The 25,537-nt window shown below is 65.9% G+C and overlaps 1 protein-coding gene across 1 annotated transcript; it reads right to left on the bottom strand.

The window, feature by feature from the left end:
* Positions 1-8: 8 nt before the first annotated feature.
* On the bottom strand, positions 9-24,305 carry ECEL1 (endothelin converting enzyme like 1). The gene is made up of 18 exons (XM_045030815.1): positions 24,177-24,305; positions 21,836-22,745; positions 14,766-14,834; positions 12,979-13,089; positions 12,037-12,129; positions 11,630-11,754; positions 8,063-8,285; positions 7,626-7,724; positions 7,024-7,098; positions 6,254-6,357; positions 5,333-5,391; positions 4,693-4,744; positions 4,233-4,300; positions 3,744-3,868; positions 3,045-3,110; positions 2,468-2,563; positions 1,618-1,694; positions 9-815 (listed from the first exon to the last, which is right to left on the bottom strand). Exons 2-18 carry the CDS (start codon positions 22,589-22,591, stop codon positions 716-718), a joined length of 2,298 nt encoding a protein of 765 aa, XP_044886750.1. The 5' UTR covers positions 22,592-22,745; positions 24,177-24,305; the 3' UTR covers positions 9-715.
* Positions 24,306-25,537: the final 1,232 nt, after the last annotated feature.

The raw sequence follows: 25,537 nt of genomic DNA, 5'->3' as shown, positions 1-25,537 counted from the left end.
TTCCCCTGGAACCTCCCAGCCCAGCCCTACAACTTCCTGGGGCCCGAGCACACGGGGGCCTTTGCGCTGGCAGGCTGCTTCCCTGGGGGCCTTGGCTCAGGCCTGTGGCCAGCTCTGAGCATGGCGCGGCGCTGGGAGCTGGGTGAACGGGGCGTGGGCCGCAGCCACCGCGTTCTGCCCTGGGACGGGCACCGTTTGCTTCCAAACGTGGGATCTTCCAGCCGCTTTGAGACACGGCCCCTCCGTGCCAGTAGCATTGGGCCCTATCCCCTGCCTCCCCCAGGCCTGGTCCCTCCCGCTGCCCCTCGACGGTTTTGGGGATCCCCCTCCCCCGGGCTGCGCCGCAGGCAGGGCTCACTGGGCCGGCTCCTGGCTCGCCGATGGGGAGCCAGAGGAGGGGGGCTGGCTCCAAGGCCCAGGGGAGGGGGATGGAGGCAGGACCCACCCAGCTGGAAGTGGACCCAGTCTGTAGTTTCCCTGCTGCCTGTCACATCGGCCCCCGAGGAACTGGCCAGAGGAGCCTTCGCCACCTCGTCTGCAGCTCTGTCCGGCATCTGTCCCTGCGAGCCCCGGCCCCGCACAGGAGCCCGGCGGCTCTCCCCGGAGACTCGCTGGCGGGCAGGCGGATGGCAGAGAGAAGCAGCAGGCTCAGCCGGACGGCTTGGCACACGCAAGGCAAAGGGCAGCGGGAGGCATGGCCACGGGGCGCCGGCGCTCACCACACGGAGCACTTGTGAGCTGGGTTCATCGGTGAGTTCTTGGGGCAGTGGAAGACCCGGCCAAACTCCTCAAACTGGGAGACGCTGCCCAGCACCCTGGGGAGTGGAGAGAGGGCTCAGGAAAGGGGGGCTGGCAGCCCGACGAGGGCAGCGCCGCACCTGGCACAGCAATGCAGCCACCTCTGAAGCGAGAGGAGGCAGCTGTTAGCAGCACTGTCCTGTAGGTCGGGGCGTGAGCCCAGTGGGGAGTGGGCAGAACCAGGGTGAATCCCTGCCCTGGTGTATGGACAGTGAGGAGGGGCCACTGGCTGGTGCCCATGGAGGGGCAGCCTCTGGGCCGCCAACCTAGGGCACACTCAGGTCCAAGCCCCAGTGCCAGCCCTTGTGCTGCCCCCTGCTGGCCTGGCCTGCGCTCCAGCCGGGGACCCCACTCCAAGCCCCTGGCCTTGGCTCACCCGTCTTGGGTGCCCTCACCCGGACCTGCCGCAGCCTCTTCTGCCCCACAACCCCGTGGGCTCAGGGGGGCCTGGCCCCAGGGCAGGAGCAGTCAGGCTGGCCCGAGAGACCCCAGCACATGTGCCCCTCCGCTCCCAGTCTGCCCAGTGCAAGGACTGGTTTAACCCTTTCTCGTCCTCACTGGGGCAGGGCACCCGCTGCCCTCCCTCCTGCCTGCCCTGGGCCCACTGGCCCCAGGCCTGTGCTCCCTGCGCCCCCTGCTGGCCGGCCGGCTGCTCCGACCGCGTGCTCAGGACAATTCGAGCCCCAGGTGGAGCTGGGCCCTGCCCCGAGGAGCTTCCAGCCAAACCCACGTGCAGAGGCTGGGGGTCCCGAGGCAGAGGGCAGGGACTCGCCACCCCTCCTAGTGGCCACACCCAGCAGGTGCAGCAGCCCCAGGTACCTGTAGTGCTCCGGGGCGTGTTTGTCGGTCAGCACCTGCAGGTAGATGGACTGCGAGCGCCTCTTGATGCACCAGTTCTGCAGATGGGGGAGAAGCCACAGTGAGCGTCACAGCTGGGGGGGCGAAGGGTTGGGGGTTGTGGATGAGCACCACAGCCGGGGGGAGCTGAGGGGAGCAGAGGCCCCCCCAGCAGCAGAGCGGAGACTGGCAGGGGCCAGGTCAGCGAGGCAGCCAGGGCCTTTCAGCTGTCCCAGGACAAGGGTCTCCCAGCAGGATCTGCAGGACAGGGGAAGGCCAGAGCGGAGCAGGCGGAGGTGAAACAAGTTGGGTGGGTCCCAGCCTTGCCCCAGGGGAGCAGGTGCAGGGCACCGAGCCAGCCGGCGTCTGGGCTTTAATGGGCTATTCCCTAAAGCTGCATCTCAGAGGCTCCAGTCTGGCTGGGCACCCCTGGTACCCCAGAGCTGGCAGCGAACGCCGCGCAGACCCCCCCGTCTCTGAGCACGCCGGCCAGCCGGGGGCGTTAGCAGAGCCCAGGGAACTCCCTGCAACTAGGCTTGGGAACGCTGCCGCGTCCACCGTCACTCAGGGCAGGGAGATGGTTCCTGGCGTCCCCGGTCCCCATTCACCCCCCTGCTCCCCACCCTGCAGCCCCTGGGGCAGAGGGAGAGGCGTGAGCATTGTCCCCATCTAACCCCCCACTCCCCCTGTGTCATTTCTGCTCAGGAGAGACCAGGGCCGGGGTGCCAGGGGGCTGGGGGCGGAGAGCCCAGGGTTGGCAGGGCGGAGGCAGCGTGGCGGTGGTTCTGGGCCCCTCGCCGGGCACTACCACCCCCTGGTGGCGGGGCGTTACCTGGGCGAAGGCAATGAAGAAGAGCTGGTCGTGGGTGTATTTCAGGCGGTGCAGGGGGTGCTCCGGCCCGTGCTCCCGCACCCACTTCTGATAGGCCTGCAAAACACAGGCACACGTACTGCGGGGGGCTTCCCACCCCCGGCTGCCCCCTCTCTGTCCCAGGTGCCTCAGGCTGGGCCCAGCAGCCGTGAAATGGGGCAATGGGTCTGGCTGGGGGTAGCAGGAGGGTCACGGCCTCTCCCAGCTGAGGCAGAGGGGCAGCTGGTGGCCATGGGGCCCCCCGGAGGGGGAGGGGGCGCTGTGCTCTGCTCCCAAGCCCGGGTGGGTGCGGGGTCCCCTAGACTAGAGTAACACCAGCACAGCCTCCTCCCAGTCAGCTGCTGCCCTGCAGATCCCCCCCACCCCCGTTCTCTGGTCGCTGCCCCGCAGTCCCTCTCCCCACCACTGCCCTGCAGATCCCCCCCACCCCCGTTCTCCGGTCGCTGTCCTGCAGGTCCCTCCCCCCCCCCGGCCATTCTCCATGACCCGGGGTGGGGGGCAGAGGGGCTAGGGGTGCTGGGCGCACTCCGTCACTTACATAGTAGGCCAGTTTGAGCCCCCCCATGTCGGCGATGTTCTCCCCCAGCGTGTGCTTCCCGTTCACCTGTGGGGAGAGGAGCAGGGGGCTCACACGGCCCTGGTCGGGTGCACCCCCAGCCCTCCAACACTCCACCTCAAACTGGGGGCCATCCCTGCCCCTGCCCCACCAACCTGGCTCCCAGGCTCAGCTCCTGCCCCCACCAGCCCATCTCCAGGAGGCCAGCCTGAGGGGATCAGCCCCTGGGCGCTGGCTGATGGAGGGGCGCTTGGGGGGAGGGCTGCATCGCCGGGAGCCAGCACCCTCCCCCTTGTGACATAGATACTATGGATGGCAGAGAAAGAAAGATGAACTGCCCCTTCCAATCACTGCAGCGGGGTCAGAGAGACACAACCCAGAGCCCCTGCTCTCCCCCCGCACCCTGCCTGGCTCTGGCTGCTGCGGTCTGTGCCTCAGTATCCTGGTCAGAGCAGAGCCCTTATGAGCCCATGTGCTGCGGGGGAGCGATCTGGGGCAGGCCCAGGTGAATGTCCCCCGGCAGTGAGGTGTGCCCCGGGCCCAGGCCAGACCCCCGGCAGCGAGGGGCGCCCCAGGCCGGCGCCGCTCCCCCGGCAGCGAGGGGCACCCCAGGCCAGACCCCCAGCAGCGAGGGGCGCCCTGGCCCCACTCCCCTGGCAGCGAGGGGTGCCCCGGGCTCACCCGCTGGTTGTAGACGGTGAAGTTGTCGTACAGGTTGACGATGCACTGGGCCTTCTTCAGGAACTTGCTGTAGGAGGCATCCGTCCACCAATGCACCAGGTTCCCGTGCCGATCGTACTGGCCCCCTGCGGGCACACGGCACGGGTGGAAGGGGCTCAGGGGACAGAGCTGGGATTGGAACCCAGGAGTCCTGGCTCCCTGTCCCCGGCTGGTTCAGCCCCCCAGTGACTGAGGGCCACGTAGGGAGCTGTTTGCCAGGCCCTGGCAGTGAGTGCGCTGTCGGCCGAGGGCCAGGCGCCGCTCCTGGACCAGCCAGAGGGAGGCGCTGCTCCCGAGGCTGCCCAGGGCTCAGCCCATGCAGCTGCCACCTGGCCCTTTGCATCTCCTTCACCCCCGAGCCCCGTCCCCGACCCCAGCGAACAGGCGCCACGCCTCAGGGCGGGCACTCGTGGGTCCCAGCTCTGGCCCATGCGGGGGAAGGAGGCTCACCCCAGTCGTCGTAGCCGTGGGTCAGTTCGTGCCCAATGATGGTGCCAATTCCACCGTAGTTCAGGGACCTTTTGGCAGGAGGAGACAAGACACGACCCCATCAGCAATTGGGGAGGGGGGTCTGAGAACATCCCCCCACCCAGGACACTGCCCCATCAGCAATGGGGGGATCTGAGCGGGCACGCGCGCACACACACACACCCGCTATCAGCAGCGGGCAAGTGAGAGGCTGACTCGAGCCCACGGCAGGGCACTGACCTGGGTGTCTGCAGCCCGAGAGGTGGTTCTGGCTGGGCCCAGCCCAGCGGGGGCAGTTCTGAGCTACCCCAGGGCTGGGATTCTCCACAGGCACAAGGGGTGCTCCCTGCCCCGACCATGCACCCCCCATCCCCTGCCCCCCTGGCGCTGGCGGGGCGGGGGGTCGGAGTGGTGGGCGGTGCCTGCAGGGCCCTGTACTCACTGCGGGAACTCGGGGTCGTACAGCGTGGGCTGGAGGATCCCGGCGGGGAACACTGTGGGGAGAGGAGGGAGTGTTATGGGGAGGGGGCACCTCCCACTGCCCTCTCACCCCGAGCAGGGCCAGATCACAGCGAGGGGACCCCGCCTGGGCCAGGCACACAGGGCTCTTACTGACACCCAAACTCACCCACCAGCTCTGGACAAATACACCACGGCGTGGGTCAGCCCCCAGCTCCCTGAGGCAGCCGTGCTCTGTCCTGCCCCTCCCCAGCTCTGCCGATGCCCCCCAATCCTGACCCACAGCCCCCTGCTATCCTGGCCCTGCCCCCACCTCCGCCAATGCCCCCAGCCCCCTGCTATCCTGGCCCTGCCCCCACCTCCCCAGCTCTGCCAATGCCCCCAGCCCCCTGCTATCCTGGCCCTGCCCCCACCTCCGCCAATGTCCCCAGCCCCCTGCTATCCTGCCCCTGCCCCCAGCTCCCCACCTCTGCCAATTTCCCTCCCTTTCAACCCGCAGCCCCCCCCCCCATTACTATTTCAGTCCCAGTCACACCCTAGCTTGGCTGATGTACCCCCCCCTCCTCCCCGTGACTCAGAGCAGACGTGTTCAGACGCCCGGGGAATGCCGGATGCGGCCGTACCCATCTGGTTCTTGTTGGGCAGGTAGTAGGCGTTCAGGGCCTGCGGGGGCAGCAGCCACCTGCAAGGAGACAGCCGAGACACCGAGATCAGCCCCTGGGCCCCCCCAGCTCCCCCCGCCCCCCCCAGCACACAGGGGAGTCTCTGCTCATGTGCTGTGGCCAGGGGGGAACTGGGAGAGGACAGTGCCGGGCGGGGCAGCCTCTGACCCCTAATACCCACAGGATGGTGCCAGGCTAGGCTCCAGCCTGGCCTCCCTCCCCCCCGGGCACGGGCCCCCGTGCTCAGAGGGGCCAGTCCAGGTCGGTGCCTGCGACAGCTGTGGGGGCCACATGCTGCTGGATCCGGGCAGGGTCACCACCCCCTCGATCAGCCAGCCTGACAGGAAGGCTCGGCCCCTGTGCCCCGACCTCAGCCCAGATGCCCCTGCAGACGCCAGGGCTTCGCTCGCCCTCCAGGTGGCAGGTGGGCACAAGCGGTGAGGCATTTGCCTGCCTGTGCGCACACTGACCACTAGAGGCCGCCACACCCCTGGGGAAATGCCTTGGCTGAGGTGGGGCCCCTTGATTTCCAGGGAGAGGAGCAATGGGGGGGGCTGGACCCCAGGGCCCCAGCAGCAACCTCTTTGGGGACAAGGGGGCTCCTGGCCACACGGAGCAGGGCCTCCTGCAGCAGCCGGCGTAGCGCACGCCGTTGTCTTTCGCCGAGCCGGCTGAGCGGGGCTTGAACCGGCGCCGGCAGCCAGGGGCTGGCCACACTCAGAGCACATGCCAGAGCTCAGATGGTGCCCACAGGTTGTGGGTCCCTCCCCTCATAGAGGGACCCCTAAAGACCCTCGGCCGACTCTGCTCTCACCCCCTTCTGCCCCTGCCCCATCCCCTCTGGAGGGGCAAAGCGCAGGCCCCAGGGCGATGGATACCTACGCAGACTTGTCCACCTCCTGCCGGATCTTCTTCACCGACAGCTTGATGCTGAACTTGATGCTGTTGAGGATGTTCCTGAAATACGTCTTCTCGTGGACTTCGAACTGCGGCGGGGACACAGCCCAGCTCAGGCGGGGAAGGGCAGGGGGTTTCTCCCTGGGACTCCCCTTCTTAGCCAGCCCTCCTGCCCCAAGAGGGGACCAGGAGCCAGAGCTAGGATGGCCCGTCCCCCCCAGCAGACTCCCAGCCCCTGCGCTCGCTGTAGCTCCGAGGCTCCCTGGTCTGCATGCAGGCTCATCCCCATCCCCCGGACAGGGACCTAGGATGGATGGAGGGTCCCGTACCACACTGAGCATGTGCACGAGTGTCTCCCTCTGGTGGCGGCGCCTGAGAGCGCACCTGCTGACAGAGCGTGTGCCCCTGCACGCCCATGTGACGGTAGCCATGTAAATCACTGCTGTGGGGGTGGGGCTAGCGTGAGGGTGGAGGTGGCTCAGCCAGAGCCAGGGGAACAGGGAGCAAAGGACTTTGGGAGGGTCCTGAGCCTCATGACCCGCTGATCACAGCCCCCAGCAAGACACCTGCCACAGGCTGACAGAGCAGCAGCGCCTGCTGGCCAGGGAGTCCGGCCAGGGCCAGGGCCAGGGCCACGGCAGGCCAGGGGCCGCTGGCTAGAGCAGGAGAAAGGGAGGGGCACTGCTGGATCTCTCCCAGCCTGGGTGTGCAGATGGTCCCTCTAGGGGTGCAGCGCGGGCCCCTCGCACACTCGCCTCGTACTCCTTATCGATGGCGTCTGGTTTCAGCAGGAAGTCCGGGTACCCGATCATCACCATCATGTACTGGAGCTGCAAGGAGTGCACATGCCCTGGTCCGAGCCTGCCCTGATCTCACGGGGCTGATGGGCTTGTGTCTGAGCACAGCGCCGCCCCCTGCTGGAGGCAACAATAGACTGCGGCGCTGCTGCTCTAGCTCTCTGGGCAGAGGCCCGTGTGCTGGAAGGGGCGAGGTGAGTCCCAGCCCCAGTTCTGCATGGAGGCACTGGCCTGTGGCTGCAGCAGCCGGATGGCAGCACCGTCTGTGTGGCCGTGGCTGGCCAGGTCTGGGCGCGTGGCGTGGACAGGCCCAGCCAGTCCCGAGCAGGGCTGCACTCTGCGTGGGTGCGGGGCCCTTATGGGTTGGCCGCCAGGCAGCAGAGCTTCCCTCTCCTGGCTGGAGAATCCCACTTGCCCAACTTTGGGACTGGCGAGGCCGCCTGTGGCCCACGCAGTTCAGAGCCCCCCTCGCTGTCTGAGCTCCAGCCCCCACACCCCAGCTCCCCTGGGAGTGCCCCAAGCCATGGATGCTGCGATTGGCTGGCCCCTTGGTGCCTCACCTTGGCTCGAGCCGCGCGTTTGGTCTCTTCATCCATCCAGTCGAGCTCGTCCAGCCGCTGATCCAGGGTGTGCTTGATATCCTCCACCAGCTGCTGCACCTGCTCGGCACAACCGCGCCCGGGTCACGGCCTTACCAGGGTTCCTCGTAGCACACACCCAGGGCACTGGGCCCAGGGTGGGTACGAACCTCCCCTACACAGCTGCTTCCTCCATCATTGCCACGCCCACAAAAGGCTTAAGCCACGCCCAGTGGTTGCTGGGTAACAGGACCGGGCCCTGAGCACGCCGCCAACCACTGGGCTTTTGGCCTGAAGATGCGCCGCTCCTGTCTTGTGTTTCACTGGCCCGGGGTTGGTCACTGGTGGGATTTCCCGCTTCTCCCCAGCCTGGATGGATCCGGGGGGGATTCCCAGCCCACCCCACCCACCGTGCCTACCTTGGCCTTGCTGGAGGAGGAGAAATACTCCTCCACGAAGAGGGCCCCCAAGGCCATGCCGAAGTGCTTGTTGGCCTGGCTCAGGCACATCTTGTCCAGCTCCATCTGCTTCTCCGTGCCCTCCATCTCCCTGGAGAGCTCATGGATGGCGTCGCGGAAGGGCGTGGAGAGGTGCTCGCTCAGCACCACCACAATGCGCCACAGCATGTAGTTGTGAAGGATCCTGGGAGGGAGAGAGACGGGGACCGGCCGGGGGGAGAGCATGTTTTATAGCCCCGGGGGCCTGAGCCTCTCCCTCCTCTGCCTCAGGGGCCTCGGGATGGGGTGGGGAGCAGGGGGGGCGAATGGGGAGCAGGGACGCCAGGAAGTATCTCCCTGCCTTGAGTGACGGTGGAAGTGGCGGCGTTCCCAAAGCCTAGTTGCAGGGAGTTCCCTGGGCTCTGCTAGCACCCCTGGCTGGCCAGCGTGCTCGGAGACGGGGGTGTCACGTTATTGACTTGAACTGGGACCGTATAGAACATGGTTGCAACCAAGGTCCTGTAGTGGCACCAAATCTTCTCTAAAGGGGTCAGATGAGGTGTCTAAGACAAAGTTATAGCTGGCTGGTAATGATTCTGCTGTCTGTGTGTGTGTGTCATTTTTGTAGTTGAAGTTATGAATATTGGCTCTGTACTGTCTGTATTTCAAACTTGTGCTCTGCTTCTGGGTGACACCCCAGACAAGTTGGTGTCAGCTCTGCCTAGCCTGCTGGATGGCCCATTAAGGACCATCAGCTACACAATTGACCCATTGAGAGAAGGCAGATACGCCTTAACTCAGCAAAGTATGCAGGGACTTGCCCATGTGACTCCAGACTCCATTTTGCTGTAATTTTCCACAGTAAGGACAAAGAGATGTTCTTACACCTGGAAAAAGGCTATAAAAGGCTGATGCCTCCTCTCCATCTTGTCTTCAATCCTGCTCCTACCTCTGGAGGGACTTTGCTACAAATGGAAGCTCTACACAAAGGACCAAATGACCCATCCCAGCTGGGGATGTTCCAGAGACTTGATTTGAACCTGCAGTTTATTCCATCACTGCTACAAGCCTGAACCAAGAACTTTGCCATCACTGTATGTAATTGATTCCATTTAACCAATTCTAGCTCTCATCTAGATCTTTTTCCTTTTATGAATAAACCTTTAGATTTTAGATTCTAAAGGATTGGCAACAGTGTGATTTTTGGATAAGATCTGATTTGTATATTGATCTGGGTCTGGGGCTTGGTCCTTTGGGATCGAGAGAACCTCTTTTCTTGTACTGGGGTGTTGGTTTTCATAACCATTCATCCCCATAACGAGTGGCACTGGTGGTGATACTGGGAAACTGGAGTATCTAAGGGCAGGGGCGGCTCCAGGCCCCAGCACGCCAAGCGCATGCTTGGGGCGGCATGCTGCGGGGGGCGCTCTGCCGGTCGCCGGGAGGACGGCAGGCAGGCAGCCTTCGGCGGCTTGCGTGCAGAGGGTCCGCTGGTCCCGCAGCTCCGGTGGACCTTCCGCAGGCTTCGGTGGAGCCGCGGGACCAACGGACCCTCCGCAGGCACGCCTGCAGGAGGTCCACCGGAGCCGCGGGACCAGCGACCGGCAGAGCGCCCCCTGCGGCGTGCCGCCGTGCTTGGGGCGGTGAAATGTCTAGAGCCGCCCCTGTCTAAGAGAATTGCTTGTGTGACTTGTGGTTAGCCAGTGGGGTGAGACCAAAGTCCTGGCTGGCTGGCTGGTTTGGTTTGCCTTGGTGTGCGCAGAAACCCCAGCCTGGGGCTGTAACTGCCCTGCTCCAAGCAATTTGTCCTGAATTGACCCTCTCAGTTGGGTCCCGCCAGAGCCAGCATTGTTACAGGGGGTCTGCGAGGTGTTCGCTGCCAGCTCTGGGGTACCAGGGGTGCCCAGCCGGACTGGGGCGTCTGAGATGCAGCTTTAGGGAATGTGACGAAGTGGGGCTGTTCTTAATGTTCCCTCTGAATACTGGGGGCGGGCCTCAGCTCTGGCCGACCCTCTGTCGCCTGGCAACTAATGGCCCGGCCCTTCCCCCCTGCAAGGGGATGCTAAAGGTGTTGGAGACAAAGGGATCAGGTGACCTCCTGGCCCGGGAAAGGGGCTGAGCAAAGGAGGGGGGGCTGGAGGGGTTTTCAGTCTGGAGCTGGCTGGGGACGAGGAGTGAAGTGCAGACGTGGGGGTCTGGCTCACTGCCCCCCAGAATGGACCCGGCCGAGGGGTCCGGCTCGCGGTACCTACAAGCTCTGTTTTAGACCCTGTTCCTGTCATCGAATAAACCTCTGTGTTACTGGCTGGCTGAGAGTCACGTCTGACTGCGGAGTGGGGGGGCAGGACCCTCTGGCTTCCCCAGGACCCCGCTGGGGCGCACTCGCTGTGGGAAGCGCACGGAGGGGCAGAGGATGCTGAATGCTCCAAGGAGAGACCCAGGAGGTGAAGCCGTGTGAGCTTCTTGCCCTGCAGACAGGCTGCTCCGAGGGAGAGGAGGCTCCCGAAAGTCCTGCCTGGCTTTGTGGAGAGCAGTTCCAGAGCATCGCCCGGGGACTCTGTGACAGGGAATATCCCATTAAAGCCCAGACGCCGGCTGGCTCGGCGCCCTGCACCTGCGCACGGCTGAATTGCCTGTGTAATGAATTGGTTTAGCCGGGTGATTTGTAATGCATTTGATTAGCTCTGAAATGCTATTTTCCACTCAGTGTGTGCGTGGCCAGGAGTGGGGATCCCTGGGGGGTGCAGGAGGGAGCTGGCGGAGGGGGGTCCCTCTGGGTGGCCACGGGGTGTTTGTGTGCGTGCTGAGGGGGATCCCGGGGCGTGTGCTCGGCTTGTAGCCGGGTACGCCTGGGAGGGGAGGGATCCCTCTGTGCATGGAGGGAGCCTACAGTGCAAAGGGCACTGCATGCTGTGGGGGTGGGGTAGTTACCTGCAGCCATGCTGGAGGGGAGGACAGGGGGAGCTCGCCATGTTGGGGGGATGGAGCAGTGCAGCTCTGTGAGCATGGCAGGGGTGGTGGGTTGCATGTGGTGGTCTCCTGGCCCCAGCAGACAGCTGCAGCAGCCCATTGGCATTCAGGAGGCAGGCGAGTCCCGGCAGATCAATGGCCATTAGTGAGCTGTCCTGTCTGTATGGAAACGACCCCTGGCCCAGGGAGCTGATCAAAGGCAGGAGACGCAGGGGATTGGGCTGAGGAGGAGCCGCGCCCACAAATCCCCACTGCAGAAATCCTGGCCAGGCCCCTTCGGCCCTGAGCCAGGCCCGTCAAGGTCTCATCCTCCCCGTCACCTTGCTAGGAAGCCTGAGCAGGAGACGGGGCTTCTGCTGGGATCTGCCCCTCTGCCACCTGCTGCCAGGCTCCAAGCACACCTGTGTGCCCGAGTGAGGGGCCACCACACTCTGACCCCAGGGCATGTCCCAGAGACCACTTTCCCCACAGAGCCCTGCTACCCAGCCGTGTGTCTGGAGCTGGAGGGAGCATGTGGGACGAGGCGTCTGGTAGAGCCCTGCCCCCTGGCAGTGCCCGCCGTGCCCCGCTGGCCAGTACCTGCTGGGCGTGCTGCGGATGAGCTCTGACACCTTCTGCATGTAGTCAGTGGCCAGCAGCACCACCTCCTCCTCCTCTGAGAAGTTATCATGGAAGATCCGATCCAGCAGGCGCTTCCACTTGAGCTGGGGGGTGGGGGAGAGGGCACTGTGACCAGAGGGGCCTCGCCTTCTCCAGAGCCCCCCGCGGCCGGCCCAGGCCCACGGGCAGTGATTCAGCCTGGGCTTGCCCCACCGCAGTGACCTAACGAGGCCCATGTCTGAGTGCCCCTCTGCAGTCTCCGAACTGGTGCGGATGGCACTGCCCTCCAGAATGGACTTGTCAGGGGAGGAGGCGAGCCAGGAGGGCATTTATCTGGGCACCTCAGCTGGGCTGTCCCTCCCCCAGCGCCCCGGCAGGGTACTCACGGTGGGGGTGATGCGCTGCAGCTCCCCCAGCGTCACCTTGTTGTACATGGTGCTGATGTCCCTGCGCAGGTCGTCGTACTCGGAGACCGTGATCTGGGCGGGACAGACGCATCAGGGCCGCGCTTTGCCTGAGCCTCCAGGCTGGGGGTGCCACGGGGCCAGCCACGGGCAGGGAGTCTAGGGCTAAGCGTTCCCTCTCGCCGGTCTCACTGCTCCCCTGACCCTGCAAAGGCCTGGGGCCCCTCACTCATTCCCCAGCCACGTGATGGTGGGGGGCGGATGCCACCCTGGGGCGCTCACTGCTGCTCCCCGCTATCCTGCGGGGTCCCTTCTCCCTGCACCCTGCGGAGGGTGCAACCCAGTCAGACTTTGCTGCCCTTTGATCTCCCTTCTGCAGCTCGGTGTCCCCTCAGCACAGGAGGCTAACGGGCCCCTGGAGCAGGAAGCCCCTCAGCCCAGCTGTGCCCAGCCCCGGGGCAGTGCCAGGGTGTGGGGATGGGCAGCAAGCAAGCTGTGGGGGGCTGGGCAGGCCAAGGGGCTGCTGCCTGGGGAATGAGACCGCTTCCTGTAACAGGGACTCGCCAGTCAGCCCCGGGCTCCAGGCACCAGCCCCCCAGCATGTCCCCGCCCCGCCCAGGGACCCCCCCACACACTGGGTGCGCTGGGCTGCGACCTGCTCCCCCGAGAGGCCGGAGGCTGGGCAAGCAGCGCTCAGTGCTAGCATGGGGTTGAACCCAGGTGCCAAGGGCTGACCCACGCGAGGGCACTGCCCCCTGGGCCCTGGCTGGGCCCCCACCTTCCCCACGGGGCTGTAGGGGGCTAGTTCCTCGCAAGCTGGGGGCCACTTGTACCCGAAGAGCCCCCCCTCCCCTGCCCTGTGTGACACCCCTGGAGCCCCATGGGGGCAGCCGGGCCAGCGGGTCTGGGCTGGGAAGGACTCACGTTGGCCAGTCTCTGCTCCAGCTGCAGGATCTCCTCCGCCTTCTGCGCCACATGCTCCGCGCCCAGCAGGCCCAGCAGCCGCTCCATGAACAGGCGGTACGCCGCCAGGATCTGGGCACGAGGCGAGGGGTCAGCCGGCCCGGGGGGGCAGCTCCATCCTTGGGGGGGGGGGGCTCGGACCCAGGGGGATCAAGGGGTCACGCCTGACCGGGGGGTGGGGGGGAGGCTAAGGGGGTCAGGCCTGGCCGGGGGGAGGGGCAGAGGGAAGGGGGGGTCAGGCCCCGTGGGGAGGAGGCTAAGGGGGTCAGGCCGGGCCGGGGGGTGGGGGGGAGGCTAAGGGGGGGGTCAGGCCTGGCCGGGGGGTGGGGGGGAGGCTAAGGGGGGGGGTCAGGCCTGGCCAGGGGGAGGGGCAGAGGGAAGGGGGGGTCAGGCCCCGTGGGGAGGAAGCTAAGGGGGTCAGGCCTGGCCGGGGGGTGGGGGGGAGGCTAAGGGGGGGGTCAGGCCTGGCCGGGGGGAGGGGGGGAGGCTAAGGGGGGGGGTCAGGCCTGGCCGGGGGGAGGGGGGGAGGCTAAGGGGGGGTCAGGCCCCGTGGGGAGGAAGCTAAGGGGGTCAGGCCTGGCCGGGGGGTGGGGGGGAGGCTAAGGGGGGGGTCAGGCCTGGCGGGGGGGGGGGGGGGAGGCTGGAGGAAGCTAAGGGGGTCAGGCCTGGCCGGGGGGTCAGGCCCCGTGGGGAGGAAGCTAAGGGGGTCAGGCCTGGCCGGGGGCTGGGGGGGAGGCTAAGGGGGGGTCAGGCCTGGCCGGGGGGGTGAGGGCTGAGGGAAGGGGGGGCAGGGAGGGGGCAGCAGGGGGTGGGGTCTGGGGGGGTGTCACGTCCCCCCCCCGCTGCCCAACTCTTGGGGGACGTTTTGCTGGTGACGGGATTTCAGCCTGTCTGCTCCAGAAGCTCCAATCCCCCTAGAGCCTCTGAACCTTCTGATTGGCTGCCTGCCCCCATGAGCCCGCCCCCTGGGGCTGAGCCACCAGTCAGCTGCTGTGGGCAGAGCTCCCGCCCCGCTGCAGCCCCCTCCAGTGTCACGGGAGGGCGGAGCTAAAGAGCCCATCAGCCCCGCCCCCTGGCCCCCACCTGCAGCCCGCAAGGACAGGGCGGCGCCTGCCCCGGCCAGGGGTGAAGGGCCAGGAGGAGCCGAGGTGTGTATGGGGCGGGGGGCAGAATTAGTGGCTGGGCAGGTGGGGGCCAAAGTAACTTCCCCAAACACCCTCATACCTGCCCCCCCCCCACCAACCCTCCACATTCCCCCCATACACCCCACAGCCCCATACAGGACGGACTGGGGGAGATCACACACACACACACACACACACACACACTGGGCAGGGGGAGATCACACACACACATACACACACACGACAGGCAGGGGGAGATCACACACACACATACACACACACACACACTGGGCAGGGGGAGATCACACACACACACACACACACACACACACACACACACACACACACGATGGGCAGGGGGAGCTCACACACAGAGGCCAGGCAGTGGGAGACCACACATGAAACAAGAGCCCGACAAGCACAACTTGTTTAAAAATCGCTCCTAATAGTTGGGGCCAGTCTGGTGACTTTTGGGGTCTGACTCATGATTTCTGGTGGCTGGCGACGCTGCAGCTGCGCCAGCCTCTCCTCACCCCTACCCGGCTCGGGTGCAGCTGGTGCTGGGTAGGGGCTGCTCCCCTCCCCTCCGCCCCCTCCCCCCGGGCGATGCCAGCCCCCCCTCACCTTCTCGCTCTCCTCGTCCTGCCCCAGGTACAGGGTTCGCTCGGGCAGCGTCAGCCCGTCCTGGTCAATCTGCCACAGAGCAGAGGAGCCGTGTTAGTGCCCGGCCTGGGTACCCTGAGCCCCACCTCCCCGGCTAATGGAGGAGCAGGGAGAGGTGGGGGCTCAGCCTGTGTGGCCGTGCAGGGTGGGGGGGGGCTGTCTGCGAAGGGGGCGGGTGGATGTGCTTTGTCGGGGGCTCAGGCAGGAGGAAGGTCCAGCTGCCAGGGCAGAGGCTCAGGAGGGAGATTCAACATGGGGAGGGGCTCCCCTGTGTGTGCTCTGGGGCCCTGTGGCGTGACTGGCTCCAGCCTACCCGCCCCCCACCACGCGTGCCAGTCTGGGTAGGGCCCGTGGGGGGCTTTCTGGCAATGGTCCACACCCCTGTGCTCAGCCCTCCCACTCCCAGGTGGGTCCTTCCCCGATCAACGCACCCTGCCGGGGGGGGCCAGACCACACCATGTCGTCCACCTCAAAGTGCCGGCTGGCTGGGCTGGAGGGTGCTGAGCACTGCTCCACCCCCCAGCCACAGGCTGGCCCCCTGAGCAACCCTACAATAACAGACCGGCCCCCTGAGCAACCCTACAGTAACAGACCGGCCTCCTGAGCAACCCTACGATAATAGACCAGACCTCCCGAGCAACCCTACAATAACGGACTGGCCTTTTGAGCAACCCTACAATAATAAATTGGCCCCCTGAGCAACTCTACAATAACTGACCGGCCCCCTGAACAATCCCATGATAATAGACCGTCCCCCTGAGCAACCCTACGACAACGAACCGGACCTCTAAGCATTCCTCCAGTAACAGATTAACCCCCTCCTTCCCTCCCAGCAACCCTACAATAACAGACCAGCCCTCTGAGCAACCCTACGATAATGGACCGGCCCTCTGAGCAACCCCACAATAATAGACCAGACCTCCCGAGCAACCCTACAATAACGGACCGGCCTTCTGAGCAACTCTACAATAACAGACCGGCCCCCTGAACAATCCCATGATAATAGACCGTCCCCCTGAGCAACCCTACGATAACGAACCGGCCCTCTAAGCATTCCTCCAGTAACAGATCAACCCCCTCCTTCCCTCCCAGCAACCCTGCAATAACGGACTGGCCCTTTGAAGCACCGTTTCAACTAATCAACCCTACAATAACAAACCAGTGTTCCCAGGTGACCCTACAATAACAAAGGAGCATGCGTGTGTCCGGGGCGCTCCAGGCACCCTCACACAGCGCGCTTGCGGGTGAATAAAGTCCACTCTGAACTGTACGTCCCAGACCTCCGAAGGGTCCGTTATCCACAGCCCATCACGTTCCAGCCGAGCCGCCAGCCCCTTTAACCACCCTGACCCCCAGCTGATCCCCGACTCCCAGCAAACCCCCTCCGTGATCCTGCCGCCCCCTCAACTGCCCCCCCCCCGCCCGCCATATCGGGAGCCTGCCCCAGGCTGGCTCCAAGCTCCCATCCCCGCCTTCCTCCTGCCAGCCCTTTGTCCCAGTGAGGCAGGATTTTTTCCTCTCCCTGATACACACCCAGAATCTGATTTCCCAGCAGACCCCTTTGTGTAATGACTCGGTGGGTGAAAGTGCCCCCGGGGAGGGGCCCATGCCAGGCCGGCCCCATGGGGCACCCCCCAGCCCAGCCCTGCTGCCCACCGCCCGCCCGCTGGCCAGTTTTCAAAGGCGAGTCTCTCCTGGGAAGAAGCAATCAGCTAATGGCGCTGCCCTCCTGCCATCAATCGCGGGGACAAGCAGCTGTACTGAAAAAATTAATCTATCCCATTGGGTCGGCCTGACCCTTCTAACCTCGCCGGGAGGGGGAGGGGGGCTGCCTCAGCGGGGATGGGGGTGTTCTGGAGCTGCTGGGTCTCAGCTCACCACCCCTAAAGCCGCAGGGGCTTTTACTGTTGTGCTGTGCCTTCCGTCCTCCTCCCCAGAAGTGGCTGCATTACCCTGGTGTTCGCCAGGGGCTCTGGTACCTGCAGGGTGCTGGGGAAGCATATGGTACTGAGCAATGCTCTCCAGCCCTCTGTGCCCCGGCCGGCATGGTTCGCCCTAACCCCACCCCTCTGGGCTCGCCTGGCTCTGTGACTGCGGCACCAGCACTGGGAACAAACCGAGCCTGCTGGTCTTGCTGAATCATTTGGTGGGGGGATTAATGGCGGGGGGGGGAGGTAAATCTGTCCCAGTCGTCTAGTGAGCAGGGCACTGGGCTGGGACTCAGGAGACCTGGCTTCTGTTCCCACCGCCCTGCTTGGGCCGGTCACGGCCCTTCTGTGCCTCAGTTTCCCCTCCCACCCTCAGTCTGTCCTGTTTAGATTGTGAGCTCGGCGGGGCAGGCGCAGTCCCTCACGCTCTGTGTAGCACCCAGCCTGACCGGGCCCTGATTTCTGGGTGCTCCCGTAACACAGATAGTAACAGTGAGGCCACGTCTGTCCAGTGGCTGCCCGGCCTGTTTCTCGACCCCGCTGCGGCATGGAGCCTGAGCAGCCATCCCTTGTGGGCTGCCTGCCCTGGGGCTGGGCTCTCCCGACCCAGGGCATGTGCAGAGACCCCTGGGCCAAGCTCCACCCGTCAGCTGCAGAGAGCTCCCCCCAGAGCCAGGTGTGCCACATGGACTGATGCTGTCCCGGCCCAGCAAACCCCCCCAGGCCTGGCCCTTTAAACCCTCCCATCCCCTGTGTGTGTGTGTGTGGGGGGGAGACCCCAGGGCGCTCGGCACACGCTGCCGGCCTGCAGCAGGGAGCAAAGGGCCGGTCCCGCAGGAGCAGCATGAGGCGGGGTCCATACGAGCGGGTACAGCCTCCTCGAGCACGGGGGAGGGGAACGGCCAGCACCAGAGAGCTGCTAATTACCCACGTGCTGGCGAGATCAGAGCCCCTCCCCACCCCTACAGCCCCGGCTGCACCCTCTGCTCCAACAGCGCCCCCTGGAGCTGGGGCCAGTGCGGTCCTTTACCCGCTGTGGCCACGAGAGGGCACCGTGCTCTTTCGCACCATACAGCTCCTCAGAGCCCTGGGGCTCAGCCGGGCCCCCCCGCCCCACTGACTCTGGAGCCGACGGGAGGGAAGCTCCTGTCTGAGCCCCCAGGCGCTGCGGGGGCTCCGTTCGGTGCAAGCGCCAGGGATGGGACCAGCCACTGCCCCGAGGTCCCTCATCTCCACTGACCACAGCCCTGGCCATAAACTCCCCAGACCAGGCCGTGGCCCCTAGAGCCAGAGCACGCAGACCTCCAAAGGACACTCCACTTCTCCAGCACGTCCACAGCACCCCCCCAGCACGCGTGTCCACACCTGCACGCACACAGGGCACACGCAGCCACGCTCCCGTGCACACTCTGCCCCAGTGCGCACACGCTGTCGCACTCTCCCCAGTGTGCACCCCCCCAGCACGCGTGTCCACACCCGCACGCACACAGGGCACACGCAGCCACGCTCCCGTGCACACTCTGCCCTAGTGCACGCACACTCTCGCACTCTCCCCAGTGTGCACGCCCCCCCAGCATGCACACTCACATAGTTTGCACAGCCCAGTGCACACATAGGCACACCCACACACTCCTCCTGTGCACGCACACACTCCCCCATAATGTGCACAATGCTCTCCCAGCGGGTCTACACACTCATTCCCCAGGGTGCACACCCCCCGTGCACTTATGCCTGCACCCATACCCTCTCGCACTATGCACACGCACCGTGGGAGAGCACACCCCCAGTATGTGCACACAGATGCTCCCCCAGCACGTACGCACATGCACCCTCTCTCCTCTGCGTGCACGGCTCTGCCGATTGCCTGGAAAATTGCCTGCCATGCTGTTTTGCTAAACACTGCAATTATGCGGAGGGAAATTGCCTTTCCGAAGGTCCCCTCCTGTAGAAGTCACATTAATTTGGGTATAAAAGCCACTTCTCCGTCGGCGTGGCGCCCGGCATTGCTATGCAAATAAAGGCCGGTTGCCGAGCATGGCGTCCCACGAGCCCCGGCTGTGTCCGAGCAGGCAATTAGCGCCAAATCGCACTTGCTGGTTCGTTTTCCAAGGTAATTTGACAAGAATGAGGAGGCTGGGAGCCAGCGGCCCAGCCCGCCTGGAACCTCCCCGCCCGTGCGTCTGACTCCGCCAGTTCCGGCCGCAGCGGGGAACCAGTGTCCAGGGGAATAGAGCCACCTGTGTCTTAAACAGTCCCGCCAGCAGCGCCGGCTCCTGCCACTGCTCGGGGCCCGGCGCGGGGAATGAGCTCCGGAGGCGGGCGGGGAATGGCCACGCAGCCGGGGGCGCAATCCGCTGCCAGGGCCCCGCTGGTTCCATTTGCTCTCTACATTTCGGAGTCACTGAAGGGCTCGGAGGGGGAGAGGCTGGGAAGGGCAGGGGGGGAGCACAGGGCACTCCTTCCCCTCCACACAGATCGGCCAGTGTCCCCCACTCCTGACCCACAGCCCCCTGATATCCCAGCCCTGCCCCCACAGCTCTGCCATTGCCCCTCAATCCCGACCCTTAGCCCCCTGATAGCCCAGCCCTGGGCTCCTAGCTCAGCTCACCCTTTGCTCCTAATCCTGACCCCCAGCCCTCCCCCCACCCCAGCCACTATCCCAGCCCTGGGCTCCCCACCCTCAGCTCTGCCAAGGCACCCAACCCTGCCCGCCTGCCCTTTCCTGCCAAAATGGTGCCCCTGATTCTGCCAGCACATGTTGCATGCAGCTCCCCAGCTCCCCTCCTGCCTGGACAATGCCCAGTGTCCTGATCCCCTCCTCCCATGCCAAGAAGCCAGCTTCCCTGCTTGTCAATTTCCCCTGCTCCCTATTTCTTGGGCACCAGCTGCCTGTTTCGCAAGCAACCCAGCTGGGCCGGGCAGGATTCTCATCCCATTTACACCAATTCAGCGTGTGCCTTCCAGAGTCAAGTGAGACCAGTAGGGGGAGCCAAAGACCGAGACATTGCTGGGTAGGGCTGAGTGTGTGTCTGCACTGCCTTCTGCTGGCTGGAACTGGAACTGTGCAGCTGTGTGTCAGAGGCCCTATGCTGAGCGCTGTCACTGGAGAGCTGGGACACGCTCGGTGAACCCAGTTGTGTTCCAATACACCCACAGCTCCTGTTCAGAGCAGCAGAACTGGGGCTTTCCCCGCCCGTCTGACCAGGGCCCTGTGAGCCGTGGTGCATGGAGTCGCTTTGCTGTAAACGTCTGAGTGCTGGGCTTGTGTGCTGGGGCAGAAGCCCTTTGGAGCTCAGCCTCGCTATGAGACACCCACACTGCGCTCTCCCCCAGGAGAGCTTTACCAAGAGCCGTGGTACCAGGGGTCATGGTGCATTCTCCATCGCTGGCCATTTTTAAACCCAGGGGGGATGTTTTCTAGAAGATTGGCCCTAGGAATTGTTCTGGGACAATTCTCCAGCCTGCGCTATGCGGGGGGAGGGATCAGATGAGATGATCACAATGGTACCTTCTGGCTTTGGAATCTATGAGACTTTACTTTGGTTCTTTCTTGGTTCATTGTTTTTCCTTAATGGAAAAGTCAAGTTGTTTGAAGCTGAAAAACTGGGGCTGCTCCTTGTATATGGGGGAGTGACCCCCACCCACAGGGCCCATCTTGTGGCGTGCAGGTGACATCTCTTGATGCTGCAGGGGAGAGTGACTCAGGGAGCCAGACTCCCATGACACATGGGCTCTGCCCTGAGAGGAGGGAGGCGCTTTGGGCAGTGTCTCCTGTTTGACTGGCTGGTGCCTCTGACACTCAGGCCTGATCTGTGTGTTGATTTGCTGGCATGGCTGCTCCTGCTGGGATGGTCACCAGCGTCCACCCCCACCTACAGCCTGTGGGGCCTGGCCCGTGGCTTAGGGGGCCGGGGAAGAGATCTAGCAGCTTGGCTGGGTAGGAGGCCACGGGACAATCAATGATACTAACCTGAGTTTGGGATGGGAGCATCTGATCTTTGAACAGGGCCCCAGTGCTGCTGACTGACTGGCCAGGAGGGGAACCAGGACCAGAAAGGCTGGGACAGCAGGGGCTGCGGGTTGGGAGTGAGGGGCATTGGCGGAGCTGGGAAGGAACCCAGGGCTGAAGTAGCAGGGGCCTGCGGGTCGGGAGTGAGGGGCTCCAGCAAAGCTATTGGGGAGGCTGCCGTGCCACCTGCCTGGATGACCTCTGGCTTTGCTGAGCCCCCTGGGCCCCACAGAGCGATCGGGGCTGGGCTGGGAGCGGTGCAGCCAGGCTGGCTGGTTCCTCAGCACTGCGTGGAGGGCGATTGGAGCCGCTGGCTGGCAGGCTCCGGTCTGGCGCAGGCGTTTGCAGCCGTCTGTTATCAGTACAGGGCTACACCCATGGGGGAACTGCCTTGTGCGAGCGCCTCTCCCCTGGGAGCTGATGGCAGGGGGGCAGCTTTGTTAGGGGCCGCGTTCCCCACGCAGCGCGAGCACTCGCCCCACCAGCCTGGGGACCCCACAGCGCACTCCAGGCATAGGCACCCCTCAGCCCCTGCTGAAATGCAGCCCGCTCTGGGGTGGGACCCGGCTGGGACAGGAAGGAGACGCCTGTGTCCGGCTGAGTGTGGCCCGCGGGGCAGGGGGTTTCAGACAGGCAGGATCTAATGACAGGACTCCCGGGATCTAAACAGCACGGCAGGGCTGATGCCTCCCAGGGCAGGGCCACTGGATCTTCGAGGAACCCACGTGAGCGGCACTGGCTGGGAATGGAGAGCGCCCCCTAGCGAGTTATACACCCCAGGCTCTGCAGGCAGCGCCCCCTAGCACCACATTGGGGGCAGGCCTGACTGTGAGGGGAGAGTGCCCCCTGCTGGGCCACCCATCCAGCGCCCTGCCGCCCAGCGCCCTGCCGCCCAGCGCCCCCTAGTGCCTCACTGGGGCCAGCCACTGTAGTGCAGTGCCCCAAGGAGTCACCCAACCTGTTGCCGCAGCACCCGGGGCCTTCCTGAGAGGTGTCCGGTTCCAGTACAGACCCAGCCAGACCTCGAGTGACCCTAGCCAGAGGCCTCCTGGCTGCAGCTGTCCTGTGCCCCAGGCCTGGCGTCCCTCACTCACCCGGATGACGTAGCGGGAGGAGTTCTTGTCGTCCAGGTTGACCGTGAGGGAGAAGAGCACGGCCGTGCTGTAGACGCCCTGGGTCTTGTAGAGCAGCTCGTTGAAGTCCCAGCGGGCTTGCCGCCCCGTGGCCGGCCCGTCCCAGCCGCCGCAGTCCTCGATCACCTCCAGCATGGGCCGCGGCCCTAGGCGGTCGATCTCGCCCATGTCCCGGCAGGAGCGGAAGAACTCCTTGACCTTCCTCTCGGCCGAGGCCCGGGAGCCCCTGCGGACGGGGCGCTGGAGCAGCCGCCGGAGCTTCTCCTCGTTCTGCTCGCCGACGGTGGCGATGATGCCGTAGTGCAGCTTGTCCTCAGGGATGCTGTGCCGGTGGAGCCAGCTGCCGCAGGCGAAGGAGTAGAAGTCCTTGCAGGGGTCGATGGTGGGGTCGATGTTGTTGGCGATGAAGAGGGAGGCCTTGACGAAGGCCTTCTTCTCCTGGCAGCCCTCCAGGCAGTAGGCGGCGCGCTCCATGGCCAGGTACTTGAGCAGCAGCACGCAGCCCAGGATGACGCACAGGCCCGCCGCGAAGACCAGCGCCGAGAGCAGGCAGATCTCGCGCCGGGTCCAGCGCGGCAGCCCCCGGCGCGGCTTCTTGGCCCCGGCCCCGAGCTGGAGGTTGAAGCCGTTGGGCAGGGTGCCGCTGTTGTACTTGCTGGCACACCTCACCTCCTGGAACTCGTCGTAGTGGGCCGTCAGCGAGTAGGTCTTCTCCATGCTGCCGGGCCCAGGGCCGGCACCGCGGCCCGGCTCCGGGGGCAGGTGCTCAGGGCAGAGGGCGAGGGGCAGAGCTCATGTCTCGGGCCCCAGGGAGCTCCGCCGAGGGACCCAGAGCGCCGGCTTTTCCCGCAGCCCCTGCCGATAGCAGTCCCTGGGGGGAGGGGAGAGTCTGTTAACTGGGGAGGGTCCCCTCCCCTCCCCCACTCATAGCAAGTCGGAGCACGACCCGGCCTTGCCGGCTTTTCTCCACAGCCTGGCAGGCTGCCTGGCCTCTCCTCCCCCCCTCTGACCCTCAGGGCAGGGTCATCCCCCACACGCCGGGGTCTAGGCTTGGGTCTGGCTCTTTTATCCTGCTGGCGCTCCGCCCTCCCAGCCCTCCCCCCTGCCCTGGCACCAAGCGCCCGGGCACTGGCGGCAGGCAGGATGTGGCCCCGAAGGAGCCACTGCCCGCTGCTCTGGCAGCAGTGGAGCCCCAGTCACTGTGGAGGAGGAAGCGGGGGCCGTAAAGGGACCCCGGCCACTTGGAATTGGTCCCCTGCCCGTCGAGCCTCTGCCATGGGGCAGCACCCCTGCGCCCGGGACAGTCCCGGCTCCGAGCGGACAGGGCCCCCGGCCGCTCTGCCAGGGTCTTGTCCGCCCAGGCTGGGCCCTGTCGCGGGGCCTGGGGCCGGGGCCGACCGAAGTGTGGCTGAAGGAGGGGACCAGGGAGCCGAGGGGGAGGAGGGTTCCCCCGGGGAGGGGATCCCCCCCTGGGGCTGGGGCCAAGGCTGCACTTGTCCCCTCTTGGGGGGGGGCTGGGGGGGTCTCGGCTCAGCTTGATCAGAGACCCCGAATTCCGGACGGTCCGTCGCCTCCTCGCAGCCCCGCGGCGCTTCCAGGGGCCAGGGAGCGGCGGGCGCGGGGCGAGCGAGGGACCCCGGCTCCCCGCCCTGCCTGCCCGGCCAGGAGCCCGGCTTCCCCCTGCCCTGCGCGTCGGGGCCAGACCCAGCGGGGCCCGCCCGGCCCGGCCCGGGGGAAGCGGAGTCTCGTCCCCCCCACCCCGCCGCCCTGCGAACTTCCCTCCCCGGCGCTGTTGCGCCTGGGAACGGAGCCGGCAGCCGGCGCCGGGAAGTTGAACTTGCAGCCGGTGAATCCGCCCGAAGCGCGGCGGCTGCAGCTCCCCAGCGCCCGGCCCGGGGGGGGGGGCAGCGGGACCCTCCAGCGCCCGGTCCGGGAGGGGGCGGGATCCCCCCAGCGCCCGGCTGGGGTGGGGGAAGCGGGACCCTCTAGCACCCGGCTGGGGGGGGGCACACGGGACCCTCCAGCGCCTGGCTGGGGGGGGGGAAGCGGGACCCTCCAGCGCCCGGTCCGGGGGGGGGGGACACGGGACCCCCCAGCGCCCGGTCCGGGAGGGGGCGGGACCCCCCAGCGCCCGGCTGGGGGGGGGAGCGGGATCCTCCAGCGCCCGGCCCGGGGGGGGGGTACACGGGACCCTCCAGCGCCGGGCTGGCGGGGGAAGCGGGAACCCCAGTGCCCGGTCCGGGGAGGGAAGCGGGACCCTGGATCCCCGGCGCGGGCAGGCAGGGGCAGGCGCGGCGCTTACCGGGGCTGCAGGCAGCGGAGCCGGGCGGCAGCGGCAGCCAGGGATGCTCTGGGCTCTCGGCTGCCTTGGGAGCGGGCAGCTCCCCCCGCCCCGCACGGTACCTGTCAGCGCCTGTGCTCAGAGCGCTGCTGCAGCTGGGGCCGGGCGGGGGGACTCGCCTCCGAGCCTCGCCCAGCACCGCCCGGCCTCCCCCGCGGCTGGCCAGGGGGCAGCGGGCTGGCAGCGGGCACATGGCTCCTGCCCCCCCCCCCGGCTCTGAAGGGGGCTATGGGGCAGCCTGGCCAGCTGGCACGGGGGGGCACTGCTGGGGCATGGGGGGAGGCTACGGGCATCAGGATTCCCGCAGCGATGGGGGCCCGTGTTGCCCCCCCAGGCTGGCAGCTGTCTGGGAAAGCGCCTAGGGAAGCCGGCATCTCCCGGGTGGGCACCAGGCGGGTTTGCCAGGCGCTGGCGGGGGCTGGGGTGCTGCATTGGCACCGTCCTTCCCTGGGCTGCAGCGAGGGGGGGGGACATTGGGGAAGCCCAGGCCAGACCAGGGGTGTCTGAGCACCAGCTCCTGCCCCTGCCAGGGCCACACGGAATCCAATGGCACATGGGGGAAAGGCCGGGAATATCGAGCTGCATTGCAGCCGGCTGCCCACCATAAATATCCCACCGCTCCTGTCGCGGGGAGCAGGGAGATTTACGGCCCATCAGTTACCACGGGCGTCACTCGCCTTCCTGGGGAAATCACAGGGCTTTTCATATGAACGTACATGGGCCCATCCAGCTCCATGTGCCCCTGGTACCCTCGCCCGCACATCCCCAGGCACCCTCGCCTGCATGGCCCCAAGCACCCTCTCCCACACGTCCCCTGGCACCCTCACCCCTATGTTCTCAGGCACCCACGCCCACACGTCCCCAGACACTCTCGGCCCCTCTCCCGCACGTCCTGGGCACCCTCACCCACACACTTGCACATCCCCCCTGCACACTCATATCCCTGGCACACTTGCACACCTTCCGGCATGCTTGTCTATCCTCCAGGCACACTCACCCCCTTGCACTTCGCACAGGCCCCCACGCACGCTCTTCTGCATGCTTGCCCAGCTGGACACTGCCACTCCCACATCCACTGGGCCCACTCCCGTGCCCCCCCCCTCCAACCGTGCTCATGTGGCTCCTCCGGTAGAAGGCGCCCACCCCCAGTTGGTCCACAGCAAGGAGGACCCTGGAGCTGTCACGCAGCAGGGTCCATGAGTGACGCTCTCTGGGCGGCTCTGCCCTGGCTTCCCATAGATATTGAGCCTGGGGGCCTTGTCTTACCGGGCCTGGTGGCCAGCCCCAGGGTATGTAGAAAACCCTAAAGCTCCAGGACGGAG

The sequence above is a fragment of the Mauremys mutica genome, chromosome 9, assembly GCF_020497125.1.
Source record: "Mauremys mutica isolate MM-2020 ecotype Southern chromosome 9, ASM2049712v1, whole genome shotgun sequence".
Taxonomy (NCBI): domain Eukaryota; kingdom Metazoa; phylum Chordata; order Testudines; family Geoemydidae; genus Mauremys; species Mauremys mutica.
Note: the sequence above shows the minus strand (reverse complement) of the source record. Positions and strands in the feature narration are given on the sequence as shown.